The 17,316-nt window shown below is 36.8% G+C and overlaps 1 protein-coding gene across 1 annotated transcript; it reads right to left on the minus strand.

Annotated features, from left to right (window-relative positions):
- Positions 1 to 7,378: 7,378 nt before the first annotated feature.
- Positions 7,379 to 14,383, minus strand: CCNG1 (cyclin G1). The gene is made up of 7 exons (XM_027606341.1): positions 14,131 to 14,383; positions 12,729 to 12,992; positions 10,898 to 11,151; positions 10,205 to 10,283; positions 10,027 to 10,125; positions 9,426 to 9,620; positions 7,379 to 8,628 (listed from the first exon to the last, which is right to left on the minus strand). The coding sequence occupies exons 2-6, from the start codon at positions 12,990 to 12,992 to the stop codon at positions 9,429 to 9,431; spliced, it is 888 nt and encodes a 295-aa protein (XP_027462142.1). The 5' UTR covers positions 14,131 to 14,383; the 3' UTR covers positions 7,379 to 8,628; positions 9,426 to 9,428.
- Between the last annotated feature and the right edge of the window lie 2,933 nt (positions 14,384 to 17,316).

Raw genomic sequence — 17,316 nt, forward strand, 5'->3', positions numbered from 1 at the left:
TACGTTATGACCATCTAATCCTCAGATCTTCATTGCATTGAAGTTTAACTGGTTGTCCCAGTAATGTTCTGTAGAGCAAAAGGATCCAGTCACAATCATGCCTTCCCTTTAGATGAAATGTCAGGTGTCTGGTCTGCTGCAGTCTGGAGCAAGTCTTCATTTTTTCTTGACTTTTACAACCTTGGCACTTTTGAATATTACAGGCTAGTTTTGTACAACATCCCTCATTTTGAGTTTTGTCTGATACTTCTTCATGATTAGATTCAGGTTATACATCTTTGGCAGGGATGTTACAGAAGTGATGCTGTGTTCTTTTTCTTTTTTTTTTTAAAGATTTTATTTATTTATTTGACAGAGAGACAGCTAGAGAGGGAACACAAGCAGGGGGAGTGGGAGAGGAGAAGCAGGCTCCCTGCTGAGCAGGGAGCCCGATGCAGGGCTCGGTCCCAGGACCCTGGGATCATGATGTTAGCAGAAGGCAGATGCTTAATGACTGAGCCACCCAGGTGCCCCATGATGCTGTGTTCTTATTGCATCCAATCGTGAGTTAGTAATTTTGATTTGTCCTTTTTCTGTTGGTGTTTACTTAGATCACTGAATAAGTGGCGTCTGTCAGTCTTCTCCACAGTAAAGCTATTCTTTGTAGGTTTATAATTCTTTTGTGGGACGGTAGCTTCAGAGTACTACTCTGTTTCTCACTAAATTTCCAACTTATTTATATCTTTATTGATTCATGATTTTCTACTTTATTCAGTGGGTTAAAATCTATTACTTGCATTACTGTGATGCTTAACAATTTTTCTTGATTTGGCTAGGGGAGTACCATTTTAGGTGGCTTCCATGTCCTGTTGACCTGTCCCATCATTATTTGAGTAATTTCTTATTTTCTGGCACAAGTTATACCAGGCTTATGCTTTCCCTGCCCTAGCTCAAAAATAAGCCATGTTTTTAAGGTCTCCTGGCTTCTCTTAAATGGAGAATGGTATTTAGAAACCAAGATTTGTGTGCTAGTGAGCAATTGCTGTTGGGTGTGTATAGTGCTTATATGTACAGCTATGTTTATTTCTATATATTGAAAACCATGAGTTCACACTTAAACTTTCATGTCTAATCCCATGGGGTTCATTTTTCTTTTCTCCCTTTCTATATTTATAACAACAGTGAAAAGTCTGATTTATATTATCAGTGTATTTGATTCCCTATTCTAGGTCATCTCACATGAATGGCTTCCTTACTCTGCTCAGGCTCCAGCACCCTGCAGCATACAGGGATATCCTCACCTGCTTGGACCTGAACACACCCCATTGTGGGCCACTGAATCCCTGCCATACTCTTTGGCAAAGAGACTATCTTGTTCACTTTAACCAATAACTTTAGGAATAAATTGTTGGGGAAGAGGCTTTTTTCTTTCAATTGGCCTCTCAACTTTCAAAGAAATTAATATTTTGAAATAAGCACAGTAAAATTAACTCTTCTGTTCATAGTTTTGTGAATTTTTAGCATGTAGATTCTGTTCATAGTTTTGTGACTTTTAACATGTAGAGGTATCTGTAAGCACCTTCAAAATCAGGAGATTGAACAGTTAAGTTTTTTTTTTTTTAAAGTGAACTCTGTACCCCACATTGGGCTCAAACTCATGACCCTGAGATCAAGCGTTGCATGCTCTTACCAGCTGAGCCAGCCAGGCGCCCCAAGAGATTTAATAGTTTAATCACTACAAAAACTTAAAATACTCTCTCTTTGTAGTCATAGCCTCAAACCCTGGAAACCACTGATTAAGACTGTCTTTATAGTTTTGTCTTTTCAAGAATGTTCATCAGTGGAATCATATGTCATCTTTTTTTCTTAAAGGTTTATCTACTCTGGAGAGAGAGAGGGTGGGGAGCTGGGGCGGAGGGCCAGAGGGAGAGAATCCCCAAGCGGACTCCCCGTCAAGCACGGAGCCCGATGTGGGGCTTGATCCCTTGACCCATGAGACGCTACCTGAACGGAAACCAAGAGTCAGCTGCCCAACTGACTGAGCCACCCAGGCACCCTATAATGTTTTTTAAAAAACAGATTTATTGAGATATAATTCATGTACCATATATTTTACCAATTTAAAATACATAATTCAGTGATTTTTAATATAGTCATCTATTAAACCATCACCATAGTCAGTTTTCATTTTCATCACCTCAAAAAACCCTGTACCTTTTAGCTATCAACTCCCCTCTCCCTCTACCCTCAACCAAGTGACCACTAATTTGTTTTCTATCTCATAAATTTCTCTCTTCTGGACATTTCATATACATTGAATGTGGTCTTTTGTTACTGGCTTTCACTTAGCACATGTTTTAGTGGTTCATCCATGTTCTAGTATGTTAGTATTTCATTCTTTCTGTATGACTGGATAATATTCCATTGTATATTTGCCGCACATTTATCCATTTGTCAGTTGATGTTTGGGAGGTTTCTACCTTTTGGCTATTATGAATAATGCTGCTATAAACATTCAAGTAGGGACACCTGGGTGGCTTATTTGGTTAAGCGTCTGCCTTCGGCTCAGGTCATGATCTTGAAGTCCCTGGATGGAGCCTCAAGTTGATCTCTCTGCTCAGCAGGGAGCCTGCTTCTCCATCTCTCTCCCCTCCCCCCCATGCACCTGTGTGCGTGCTCTGTCTCTCAAATAAATAAAATCTTAAACATTCAAGTGCAAGTTTTTAGGTGTATGTATATTTTTATTTCTTACTTGGGATTGAATTTCGAGTTATATGGGAACTATGTCTGATCATTTGAGAAATTTCTAGATTGTTTTCCAAAGTGGCTACACCATTTTACATTTCCACCAGTAGTGTATGAAATTTCTAATATCTCCACATCTTTGCCAACACTTGTTACATGATTTTTAAAATTTTAGCCATTCTAGTGGATATGAAGTGGTATCACATTGTGTGTTTCCCTGATGACTAATTATGTTGAGCATCTTTTCTTGTGCTTATTGACCATTTATGTATCTTCCTTGGAGAAATGTTTATTCAAATCCTTTGCCCATTTTTTATTGGGTTATCTGTCTATTGAGTTGTAAGAGTTCTTTATTCTGTACACAAATCTCATATATATTAGTTGCATATATTTTCTTCTATTGTGTAGGTTTTTTTCATTTTCTTGATGGTGTCTTTTAAAACATGAATGTTTTAAATTTTGATGTATTCTAGTTCATCATGCTTTTGGTGGACCATGCTTTCGGTATCATATCTAAGAACTCTGTGTAACCCCAGGTTATGAGAATTTTTTCCAATGTTTTCTTCCAAAAGTTTTACTATTGTATGTTTTAGACCTATGACCCATTTTAAGTAATTTTTTGTGTAAGCTGTGTAATATAGGTGGAACTTCATTTTTTTGCATGTGGATGTCTATTTGTTTCAAAATATTTTGTTGAAAAGACTGTCCGTTCTTCATTAAATCGCTTTTGCACTTTTGTCAAAAATCAATTGCTGTTTATATGGGTCTGTTTCTGATCTTTCTGTTCTATTTCATTGACCCCTTCACAAATACCACAATGCCTTGATAATTGTAGCTTTATGGTAAGTCTTAAAATTGGGCAGCATGATTTCTTCAACTTAATTCTTCTTCAAAATTGTCTTAGCTGTTTAACTTCCTTTGCCTTTCTGTGTAAAGCTTAGAATCAGCTATATTCAGTCTGTATCTACAAAAAGTCCTGCTAGGATTTTCACTGGAATAGTGTAAATCTTCCAGTCCTTGAACATGGGGCATCTCTCCATTTAGTATCTCTCTGATTTCAGTCATGAGCATTTTGTGATTTTCAGCTTATAGAATATTTACATCTTTCCTTAGATTTAGTCCTAAGTGTTCATTTTCTGGAGCTGTTGTAAATGATATATTTTTTGAAATTTCTTTCCAGTTGTACATAGCTAGTACATAGAAATCTTTGATTTTTGTTTGTTGACCTTGTATCCTGTGACCTTCCTAAACTCACTTATTCTAGGAGTTTTTTGTTATGAATTCCTGGGATTTTCTTCAGAAACCACAAACGGGGTTTTATTTAGTCTGTACTACTCCATAGATCTTTATTTTTTTCTTGCTTCATTGCATTTGCTAGAAAACTAGAAGTGGTGGGAGTGGCTGTCCCTGTCTTGTCTGGTTTTCAAATTTTGATTTGATTGATTCTCAAATTTTGAACCTGCTTATATTTTCACACATGCCAGACTTGGTCATGGCGTGTTACTGCCATTTACGTATCTGGATTTGTTGAAGATTTTTGTGTCTGTTCATTTGAGATACTGGTCTTATCATTGAGATTTTGTGTTATCTTTATTTTGGTTTGGTACCAGGGTAATGCTAGCCTTTTAAAATGAATTGGAAAGTGATTCTTCTACTTTCTAGAAGAGATGTGTAGAATTTGTTTTCTTTCAGCATTTTATGGGATTTGCCAGTAAGATTTTAAACAACAAATCCAGTTTTTAAAAATAGAACTTAGGTTTTCTAGTTTATTTTATTTTAGTTTGGTTTATTTTAAGTTTTGGTAGTTCTTTTCTTTCAAGGGATTGAATCATTTAACTTGATGTGCATAGTTATATGTGTTGTTTCTTTAGTGTCCTTTTAACATAGTGTTACCTCTTTCAGTCCTGATACTGGTAATTTCTTTTTTTTTCATTCTTGCTAGAGATTCATCAATTTTATTGCTTTTTTCAAAGAATTAATTTTTGATTTTGTTGATTTTCCTTATTTTGTTTCACTGATTTTTAAACCCCCTTTAAAAAATGTTTTATTGTTATGTTAATCACTATACATTACATCATTAGTTTTTGATGTAGTGTTCCATGATTCATAGTCTGCGTACAACACCCAGTGCTCCATGCAGAATGTGCCCTCTTGTGCCCTCTTTAATACTCATCACCAGGCTAACCCATCCTCCCACCCCCCCGAACCCTGTTTGTTTTTCAGAGTCCATCGTCCGATTCCCCCCCCTTCATTCTTTCCCTCCTGCTATCTTTTTTTGTGTGTGAATTGTGCAAGACTGTTGAATCACAGATCTGTACCTCTGAAACAAATAATACAATATATGTTAAACCCCCTTTTTTTAATGACCTTTTCCCATCTGCTTGCATTGTGGGTTTATTCTGCTCTTTTTCTAGTTTATGTGGAAGCTTTGAGTTTTTTTCCTTAATAAAAGCCAATTAATAATGTGAATTACTCTAAGCACTGGTTTAGCTACATTTCATACATTTTGATATTTTCATTCAGTTCAAATTATTTTACTCTTTAGAATTTCCCTTAGAGCCCTGAATTATTCAGAAGTCTGTTGTTTTATTTCCAAGTGTTTGTAGATTTTCCTGTTACCTGGTATTAATTTCTTGTTTATGATCAGAGAACATACTTTATAATTTTAGTTTTTTTAAATTTCTTCAGGGTTGTTTGTGACCCAGGATATAGTCTGTCTTGGTGAATATTCCATGTGTATTTTAAAAGAATGCTTATTCTGTTGTTTTAGGATGAAATTTTTTATGTCAAGTAGATCCACTTGGTTATGGGTATTACTCAATTTTTCTGTGTTCTTGCTGATTTCCTAGTAGTTCTATAGATTACTGAGAAGAGTGTTTAAATCTCCAACTGTAGTTGAAGCTTTGTCCATTTTTCTTTCCAATGCTGTTAATTTCTGCTTTTTGTATTTGAAGTTCTGATGTTAGGTGCCTACAAATTTAGGATTGTCAGGTCTTGGTAAATTGATTCTTTTATCATTATTTAATGATCCCTTTTTAATCCTTATCATTTTACTTGCTCCAAAATCTACTTTGTCAGATTAATGTAAAACATTGGCTTCTTTTTCTTTAGGATTTTATTTTTTTTTACAGATTCTCTACCCCCATTGTGGGACTCAAGCGATGCTGAGATCATGAATTGCATGTTCTACTGGCTGAGCCAGCCAGGTGCCCCCCCAAAATTGGCTTATCTTAATCCATCTTATTTGACTTATGTTTACTGGTTTTGGTTTATGAAAATTTACAGGTTATACTTAGTAAGCAATAATACATTTTATAAAAATCTACTATTACAAGATAGGGAAAATAAATTCCAAGGTGTTATTCTTCTCTGATGATCATGATGGCAGCACTGAAATGAACGTGGCCAAAATAGTTTTGTTTGAAAATTATTCAATTTCATAGGTCCATTTAATTTTCTCTTTTGCGAGGTAATGTGCAGAGTGGCTAAGAACAAAGCCTTTGCCTGAATTTGAGTTCTAACTCCAATTACCAGGTATGTGACCTTGGGCTAATCAGTCACCTTCTGTGTGACTCCAGTTCATTTGTAAATTTGGATATCCTGATTCCGTTTGGAGGATTAGATGAGAGGATTCATATAGAACATGACAGTAGTACCTGACAGTAAAAAATCATTATTGCTAATCACAAATGTTAGATGAGAAATGTGTTATTTTTTTAAGTAAGCTCTATGCCCAACATGGGGCTTGAACTTAAGACCCCCAAGATCAAGAGTTGCATGTTCTTTGGACTGAGCCAGGTAGGCACCCCAGAAATGTGTTTTGTTGTTGTTTTTTAAGATTTACTTATTTGAGAAAGAGAGAGAGGGCATTAGCAGGAGGGGCAGAGGGAGGGGGGAGAGAGTCAACTCCATGCTGAGCCCAGAGCCAGATGCGGGGCTTGATCCCACAACCCGGAGGTCACGAGCTGGGCCAAAACCGAGTCGGATGCTCAACTGACTGCCCACCCAGGCACCCGTCTGTTTTAGATAGTATGCCTTACAATTAGAAATAAATAAGGTTCAGGTGCCCTTTTTAAAAATTACACTGAAAAGAGGGATTATTAAATATATCTAATCTTAGTCAAGTGCAAAAGGAATTTTCCTTTTTTAAGTTTTTGTTTCAATAACTCTGCAGTGTTCACTTTGCCTTCTTAGTTTAATTAAACATGAACGCTTCAAAATCCTATGTTTCAGTTCCAATTACCGATCTAAGCAGACTAACATAATTACTTGTCATTAACAACCACCTTGCTGGGATGCCTTTTAAGGTAAGGCAGTTTGCACAGAACTTCAGTTGGGCAGAATATAAGGGTGAATTTGTACTGAGAATATCCATAGTAGTGATGAATCTAAATGACAAATTACCAATACTACATCAACACAACTTTTTAATGCACATTAAACATATTTGTCCTAATCTTGTGTCTTCTGAAAAGCCATTAGAAAGTAAAGCATCAATTAGGTAATAGCTATACTATTAACAGAGATTTTGTTTCTGCTATTGTGCATCTTCCAGCTAAATTTAAATATACTGAGTGGAGATAGCTTTTTATTGTGGTTCTGGTATCACAGTTAAATCAGAACAGAAACAAAGAGAAACTACCCAGCAAAGGAATGCATTTCAATAACTTTATTGAAAGATATATCCCTTAGTACCAAAACATAATGGTAGTTGGTTAGGCTACCTCTGCCAACTCAGAATTAACACTGATGTAGTCAAATTATTGAAATATATCAGTCTTTTGGGAAAACTGAAGTTATCCACAGAACACAGTTCACAAAAGTATAAGATATATTGTGGTTCTTTGGTTTATTTTCCAGTGCACATTTACCTATAACATGATGTCAAAATTGGGTACAGCCATTATGGATGGACTCAGGCTACTTCCTGCACTGAGTAATAGTTCACAACATTTTTAATGCCGTAGATCTCCTTATAGTCCCTGACTTAATAGAAAATCTCGAATATTACCTTAACAACTTTATAATTATGAAGATGCCTACTTACTTTTTTAGACTTTCTTTTGGCACAGGAGGGGCAATTAGTGAAAGTATATTCTCTTCAAGAATTCTAAATTAGAAGCAATAGCAGTTTTTATAAAAACAGCCCTTAGTAAAAACTTCTGGAGTGTTAAATCAGCAAGTTTTTGGAGCGAAGTTATTTTGAATTACTACCACAATAAAAACAAATTTTCTTGATGGGATTAGATGGAGACAGTAGATAATTGTGTAGATTTTATCATGGATATAAACATCACCTGTTTTTTAGAAAAAATATTAAAGATAACTTAATATGCCAAAATGACTAGGAGTGTAGTTTTGCTTTTATAAAATGCCTTCAAATTTAAGTGTAATCCCCAAGTATCAATAAAGTCCAATCTCTGGATTATCTATTACTTTCACTATAGATACCAAGAAACCATTTTCACTGCCTAGAATAGTGACCCTTGTTATGCCTTAAAAGTGCATTTGTGAAATGTTGGTTTTGATGTATACCTCATAATTTAGAATTTAATTAGGTAACCACTTTTAATAACACCTAAATACAATATACTGACCCAATATAGAAGGTTGGGTCAGTGTTAGAAATGAAGATTCACAGTTTACCTTTCCAGGCTTGTTATTAACATTTCACATTTATGCTCTTAGCTTTAATTTGTATGCCTCACAGATGAATTCAAATTTAACTGAATTCCACTACAGCTTGTTAATTAGGTAGTTTTCCCAAATCTGAGAACATCAATGCTAATCTAGTTGTGATGTTCTGAGGCTTCACAGCTTAAATCCATTGTAACATTATGGAATCCATAGCTCAGGATTGTGGAGAATGGCTTCAGAGAAGAGCTTTTTGTTGCTGTAACAATCCTATTTAAACAAACAAAAAAGTCAAGTTATTAGAATTCTGCCAAACATAGATATTATTAACTGTTAAAAATGAACTTTTAATCGAAGATTTATAATCCTGTCACATGTAGATGTGTTAACATTTAGTTTTGAGTAGGAAAAAGTTAAATCACCACTCTTAAATTCAGATGGCAAGAATGTATATCCTATATTAGTGATGAGATCTTCATTTTTTTATGCATATAACTACTTTCCAGTGTTCCAACTGCTATAGCAATGGTATACAAGAATAGTGTTGAGATACCCTGGCAGTTTGCAGATACCCAGTATGGAGACAGTCTGCCATAACTTACTTTAAGTGTAACATCCAAGTTCATACTGATTTTGCTTATAAGCTAACAGTCTCAAATTAGTTAATTTACAGTTCAAAATTTTGGTTCTGTTGTCCTGCTCAGGCTTGTGTTAACTTTAAAGTCTACATATAGCAAAATGGTGTGAAAAATAGTGTCTTAGTGTTTCTTTTAAAATTTAGGTTATTAAGGACGATATGATTTTCTAAGCTGATAATTTAATGAAATGGCTAATGTATATATCAAAGGTTGGATAATTCCTTACTCTTAGGGTATTGTATCTTGAAGGTAGTAAATGCCCTCAAAATATTAACTGACTAGATCAGTGAAGTCATTTTCCCCATTACTATTCTTACTCCATCTTATTTATTTTGAAAATAATTCAGATTTTAATTCTTGAATTATAGAATAAAACTATAGCATTAGAAGATTTTCTTTATATGGAGAGTAACTATGAACCACATTTACCAATTAAGGGACCATTTCAGGAATTGTTGGAAGGTGGGTTATTCTGTAGTAACTATGCTTCAATTGCCGTGCAGTACGTCCAGAAACAATCCATTTCAACTTCTGAACATTTGGTTTGGAACACTTGTTTGATGAGTATTCAGTTAAACACTTGGATACAAGTTCTTGCCAGAAGGTCAAATCTCTGCCATTTATCTGTACATAAAGTAAAAGAAAATTATTAGTCAATAAAAATAAAAGTCCTACATGGGGGGCCTGGGTGGCTCAGGTGGTTAAAGATCTGACTCTTTATTTCAGCTCAGGTCATGATCTCACGGTCATGGAATTGAGCCCCGTGCCAGGTTCCACACTCAGTGGGGAGTCGGCTTGAGATTCTCTCTCTCTCCTCTCACTCCTCTCCACCCCCCCATCCCTGCTCGCTCTCTCTAAAATCAAAAGTCCTATTACTAGCATGTGTCTTTCCTTGTTAAATAAATTTGAGGATAAGTTAGCTACTCAAGTTTCAAATAGACACATGACAACTCATTTTACTTCAGGAGATAGTACAAGTGGTTTACTTTCTTTCACAGCTGTTAACATTTAGGCTATGACCTTGACGTACCTTGGAATGTGTCTGAAGACATTCTATTCTTTCTGTTAACTCTACACACTTCTGTGCTTGGATCTCCAGTGCAATGATAGATAATGCCAACACAGAAGGCTAAAAGAGATAAATTTTAAAGTAAGTGTTGAATAGAAAATAGGTCTATAAATAGGTTTAATCTTTATAAAATATTTACCTTTGCTTTAGAAAATATGATCCTGCAGTGGCATGCCTTAAGTTGAGCTTCTAGTCTTTCAAAATTAAGGCTATTCCTCCTTTAAAAAGAAAATGAAAATGAGATTAATTTTATGTAGATAATTTTACATGTAGTCAAAAGACATGTTTAGAATGACATAAAAGTCATTTTAAAATGAAGTTTATGCACACTTATCACAGAAAATAAATTATTTGAAGAATTCCCCTTCTTTCAGGGGCATTAACTTCTTAAAGATATCATACATGAATTTTAAATAATTTGCTCCCCCCCCGCCAAAAAAGTATCATATCACAACCATCAAGTTATTTTTCTTTTCATTTTAATCTATTTCCGCAGCTACTGAAGTTCTTTTTCCATAAATCTGTTAGATGCTTGCTTACTAGGTCCTATGAGTTAAGTAGTCTATAAGTGGAAAATGTAATAAAAAAATGTTGGAATGTCCTTTAATCCCAAGAATTAGCCTTCACAGACTTCAAAAAGCTGTTGACAACTGAAAGTCTCACTTCTGCTGGACACTGAAGTGAAATCCAAGAAGCTGCAGCTGTCATTCTACTTTTTTTTTCTCATTTTACTTATTTTGATTGGAATTACCCCAAGATACTGATTTTATGCAACATCCAGAATACCATTCTGATTTCCAAATCTCCTTTGGTCAAAACAAAGATTACATACCTTTCAATTGGTAAGTTTTCTTGAATGAGTGAATAGTAGAGTTGCAGAAACTGAAAGGCAGTAGTAGCTTTGACTTTCCAACACACCTTCTCCAATACAATCTTTTCCATTCTCATCAAGTCTGAAACCGTGAATCTATACTGGCTTATTCGGATCAAGTCAGTTGCCAATGGGACATTCCTTTCCTCTTCTACTGATTTAACAGCCAAATAGAAGCAGCTCAGCCCAACACACCCCAGGTGCTTGGGCTGTACCTAAATAAGACAATAAGCCATGTTTTTAGCTTATTTCAATTAAAAAAACATAAAGGATAATCAGATCCATCATTATGAAAATGTATCTTTGAGGTATATTTCTCAACTGTGGAGGACTTAACAAGATCTAATCATACCTCAACTGTAGCCTGTCGAGGCCATATAACCACTTGCAACCAATTTTGGAGAAACTGGACTGAGTTTCAGTATAATGTTTGACTTCAGCCCATAAGAAATTCTTTTTTTTTCTTCTTAAATCATTATAGAACTGTAAGCACTAAGTTCTAGTTGGACCAAATAAATTAACTGGTCAAAGGCTTATAGAAGGACTAAAACTCCTTACGGAAGGTACATAAAATTTCTTTCTAGGATGTTGTTTTTTTCCAGGCTGTTTTCTTTGTAGTTAACACACAAAATCATTTTTAAATACTTTAGCACACGCTGTTTTACTCTGCCTGTAAAGCTCTATCCACTACCATTCTCTTATTTATCGTTTCCTGAATGTCTACAATGTGACAGGGTCAAACTTCTATCCATCCTAAGTTCCAAGTTAAATGAAACTTTAAGCTTTTACCAGTGTTTGTACCCTCCTTTTCTTGGAACCCCTTCAGCAACATACTTGGTTTAATTATCTTTCTTATTATGCCTTGCATTGTTTGTTACTGGTACAAATATTATTTTCATATAAGACTAATATCCTTAAGGGACAGATGTATATTATTAATCTGTGCAACATTTATAGATTCAAAGGTAGTGCTTGCACAAGGTGTCTAAAGAATAGTTTAATCTGTCGAGCAAGTTTCTTGAACCATCCAGTTCAACAAATATGGAGTTTCTTCTGTATATGACGTGTTGTGTTAGGTACTGAGGACTAAAAGATGAGTTCCATTCTAGTTGTCACATCATCTCATCCATGAATGACCACTGGCACAGAGAAGGCAGATGTATTTTTAACAGTTAAGCAAGCTCTGAAAGCTACATGGATGTCCTGCTTATCCAGCATAGGGAAATAATTATATAAACGCTTCTCCTTCAGAAGATATTCTCTTCTCAACTGTATGCCAACTGATGTTAAAAATGGCAAGCATAAGCAAGATCTGAATAGGTCTAAGGCTAAAACAATTAGAACCTTATATATGACTGGAGATTAAGAAATATACTCTACTGACCAAGTGGTTCACAGCATCCAAAAAAAGAAAAAAAAAAAAAACCACCAAAAAACAAACCTCTAATTCTTAACTACAATCTAGCATTCTACCTCTAACACATTTCCTTCAATTTAAAAACAACAGCCAACTCTCATACTGGGAGAGTCTGCAATTATTTGCTATTAGACTATCTTTCAATGTCAGAAGTTAAATTTAATGATGCATTATTCTTGATTATAAGGAAGCATTCATCATATCGTTCTGTGTACGATAGCATTCGTACACAGAACTATCACAATGTTTTGGCTACTTCAAGAAAATGAAAAAGGTCAAGTTCATGAATGCCATCCCAAAGCTAGAGCAATTCCATTTCCAAAACACACTGAGCAAAACTAAGAAATACTCAGTGTAATGTAGCTTTAAACATACCTTCATTTTGGACAGGAATCTGTCCAGTAAATTCACAGCAAGAGAAAATGTCTCCGTGTTGAAGCCAAAGAACTGAGTTAGACTAAGAAGATCTTTTACTTCAAAGTCCCTTAGCCTTGCAGTCATTCTGAGGCCATTATCGTGCGCAGATTCAATTAGTCTCAAGCCACAGACCTTTGGCTGACATCTCGACTCCTGTTCCAACAGGGCATTCAGCTGGTGTAGCAGTTTCTGACAGTCAGTTGTTGTCAGTACCTCTATCATCTATATATAGAACAAGGCCCAGAAAGGAGTGTAAGAAAAGCCCTTCCTACCTTGTATCATGCCAAGTGCTTTATAACACAAGTCTCCCTTCCCCAATGCCGCTAGTGAATCTAAGTCGTTGCAAAGTGCCATCTGTTACACTCCCCCCCACCCCCATCCCACCAGTTGGTCACATCCTAAATTGTGAGTTCCTAGAGGGCAGGAGCCATACCTTAAAAAAAATGGCAAATCTTCAAGAAATACTTGGTTCAAGTCATTCATTGTCAAGAAATAACAATATAGATGCTGTAAGATGGGTGCCAAAACTTTGAAATTAGATGGTAGTATGTAATTCTGCCATATATTAACAGTATGAACTGTTAATGTTAAGTTAATTTTACTTCATCCCTATTTCCTCATCTGTAGAGTGGGTATGAGGTTACTATCTACCTCAGAGGCTTGTGTGGAAAAATGAGATCACCTAGGTATACTGCTTAGCACATAGGTACCTAAGAAACGTTGGACAATAATAATGAATTTATTTCTACCTCTATAAAACGAGGTAACAATATTTCTCTCTCTGAATGGCTGTTAAAATTAAGTAACATGATTCACGTAGAGTTTTGCACAGTGCTTGACACACGGCGCTCAATAATTGTTAACTTTTATTGGTGTCAGGAAAGGAAACTTAAAGGGTGCTACAGGAACACGTAGTGAGGGCCGGCGGGAGACTAAGTTGTAAAATGAACCTGGGAGTTTCATTAATTTTAAGAGTCAGTATTCCACAGCTACTATGTCCCGGCCACAAGCTAAGCCCCAGATACAAGGATACCTCTCACACCAAGTGAAAGACAGGTAAGCAGGGGATCTTTAAAGTTTCGCGACGGAAGGGGTGGGCAAATGAGGAACCTCTAACTTTGTGGGTCCAACTCTTCTTGCCCTGGGCTGGTCCCTGGGAGCTGGCCGACCTGACAGTAAGACTCTCAGGAGGTCGGATCTGGCCCCGCCCCTCCAAGCTCGGACTAGCCTGGACTTGTTGCTTCCAGCAACGGGAGAGTTAATCGAGGAAAAGAGCGCGGGCCGGACCTATCCCTCACCTCACGCCCCCCACCCTGCTCCCTAGCCGCACCACGAAGTCAACCCCGAAGTCCCAGCTCACCTTGACCGCGACTGCGGCTCTTCAGCGGTAATCACCCTCCCCGGGCCTGCTCTCACCTCACCCCACGATATCAGATCCGACAGGCCCACGAGGCGAGGGGACTCGCGGGTAAGAGGGGAGAGGCCCGGGGAGGGAGAGCCGTCCTGGGTGGAGGTCTCTGCAGCGCCGCCCTGACGACACTGCCCACCACAGGATCAGCTCGGAGCCGAAGGGGCCGCGGCTGAGCGGCTGAGTAATATATTGGAGGGCGGGGCTTTCGCCTGGTGGGAAGGGAAGGGGAGAATTGTAGCCTCTGATTGGTGTAGTTCTTTTGATGGATGGCTCCAGCGGTCCAAAGAGGGCTGGTCTGGGAGGGAGGAAGTTCAGCCAATTAGCACACACTTCCCATTATGCCGGCGACAAATTCTCCGCCCCTTGAAACCATGCCCCTTTACCTCTAAGCGTCTCTCATTGGAGAATTTTCTAAAGTGTCTTCAATGAAGAGAAGGTCGAACTAGATGCTGCACGCACCCTGTCCTGGCTGAGGTCTCTTCTGGCAGCCGGATTGTCCAGAATGTCATTCCAGAATGTACTGGGAGTTTTTCTTCCCTGCGGTTTAGTAGAGTTGTTCGGCCTCTCTTTATAAAAATACAGTGGCTAGTTACAAAACACAAAGTAAAGCCTTCATTTTTCATTACACATGGAGAGGTGATGAATTTTTCTATGCGGCGGTGTATTAAATTCCATAGGTTTCTCCTTGTGAGCTTTGGAAATCTATTGATTCTTGCGTTATTTTACTTTTGGTATAATATACCAAGAATGGAGTTGGGCTAGGTAAATTCTTGGTCTTTACCAACTTTCTGAATTTTATTTTTGAGCAAATTGAAAGAGAACGTTGGTAGTTTTTTAATGGCTTAAAATGGAAGGTGTGTGGTTGACTCTTAAGAGGAAAGTACATGGGAAAATATTTGTAGTAACTATGAATCTAAGTCCACAGACTCATGTGTGAAGTGAGCCCATGCCATGTTGGTGGGAAAATAATTAGCCTGAAGCCTTCTTGGACTCCCTCCCTCTGAGGACTGGTGAGCAGAGTCAGTTATCAGTTCTCATGAACTGTACTTGGATGTCTCTGTTATCATGACCTCTTCCTGGTTAGTGGCTGTCTGAGCTATGAACAGTGAAAATCTGAAAGATTTGCTGGTATCTCTACTCTTTTCTCTGAGGTGTATTTTCTTTAGGCAATGTCACAGAACCAAGCCCCGAAATGGGGGCAGAGTTGTGGAGAGGAAAGGGGAGGGAAAACTGGGAGAAAAGTTAATACCTCAAAATAATACCTCAGCTACAAAATCAGGTTAGCTGACAAAATTCAGCTTTTCAAATGGGGAAGGGGCCTTGGTCCTTGAAAACAAACTAACATAATGAGTATAAGTGGACAGTTTAAAACATTTAAAAAGTACTCACTACAATAATGTGTGAGTTTATAAATGTACATGTTTCTCTTTTGACTTTTAGTTATAGAATTAGGAATATATATATATATATTCCTACATATGTATGTATATATATACACTCATTTACTAATATCTATTGAACACATAATATGTGCCATGGAGAACAAAATGTATTAGTCCCTGTCCTCATAAAACGTGTAGTCTTATGAACACTATAAACACATAGACTTTGGAATAAAACTTATTTTCAAATCATAGGTTACTAACTAGCTATGTGACTTTTAGCAAGTTATTAAATCACATTGGTTTCCATTCTTTTCTCAAAATTGGCAAGTCAAAGTACCCTATTCATAGGGTTATTGAGAGAAATAAAGCAAAGTACATAAAGAGGTAGGCACTATGCCCAGAACACAGTAAATACTTGCTAAATGGTAGCCTTTATCATTAAATTACTAACATTTCTTTTGAAATGTCTTGCTTAAACATACATTTGATTGGGTTTTCTCAATTGTCAGATTTAGTCTTCTCAGCCTAGAATCAGAGTATTAGAATTGTTTAGTTAAAACTAATAAAATTATCTAAATTGCCTGTATTAATTTCTACATCTTTTATACTTGAAATTTTCACACGAGGCTTTAGGTAGTATATTAGTGTTTACATGATAAAAATGTTTCTCTCACATTAGGATCTTGTTATTATTTTTTAAAATCTGAAATTCCCTACATGAAAGTAATTGTTTCAATAGCTCTAAAGAAACATTGATTAAATATAAATCAAGTCAAATGGACATTCCTTACCTCTTCTCCTTCCCCTCACCCCCACTGTCATTTTTATTTCGTAAAATTAGAATAGAGACTATCATTTAAATAACTGAAAAGACCTAATTAGAAAAATGTGCAAATGTAAGACTCAACGATGTACTCTGGTAAAAGAAAGAAAATGAGCCATTCATTGGCTATGAAATTATTTGTAAAGATGTATAGATTTAGTAATGAGTTTCAGTAATATTTCAAATGACTGGCTTCTCAGGTATTTTTGAGGCTTAATGATATATGCAGCTGCCATCTTCATACTTTCTTCTCTGTCAACAGTTAAGTGCAGCAAGAACCAAAGCTCAGAATAATGGCCTTGAAGCTGGGCAAGAATCCCAGTCAGTCAGAGGAAGACTTACTCATATTCTCTACATTGTAGACTGTAGAAGTGCCTTTGAGCAACAAAAATTATAAGAAGCAGGTATAATGGTGGTCCTATGTCAAATGCTGCCCTGACTCACAGGGAAATTCCTAATTGGTTCTGTCTCTATCCTGGAGATTGGAGGAGGTTTTGCACCTCACCCTCTGTTTATGCTCCCTGATAAATGTCCATAACTTTTGTATGTTGATTTTTCCAATTGTGATGAGGGACTAAGAATCAAGGATCAAAAGGATTTCAGCTGGGTACCTTCCACTCTGCTTTCTGATCCTTCCTGGAACTAGTTATTACAACCCCTTCCACCTCTCCAACGGTTCGCTAGAACCTCTGCTCAGTCTTGTTCATATGAAGAGAGCTTGCTTGGCAGTGGCTTTTTTGACTCTTTATTAGCCTCTGGGGTATCAGAGAAATTGTGTATAGTCTGGGTGGGGGGGAGGCAGGGAGAAGGATATGTAGAAAATAGATGAGTAATGTCAGGTATATCTTGCCATTCAGAGATTCTAACTACTACCTTAGATAAGGTAACCCTTTCCAACTAACTGAGGTTTCACTACATTCAATGCAA

Source organism: Zalophus californianus, chromosome 5 (assembly GCF_009762305.2).
Source record: "Zalophus californianus isolate mZalCal1 chromosome 5, mZalCal1.pri.v2, whole genome shotgun sequence".
Classification (NCBI taxonomy): domain Eukaryota; kingdom Metazoa; phylum Chordata; class Mammalia; order Carnivora; family Otariidae; genus Zalophus; species Zalophus californianus.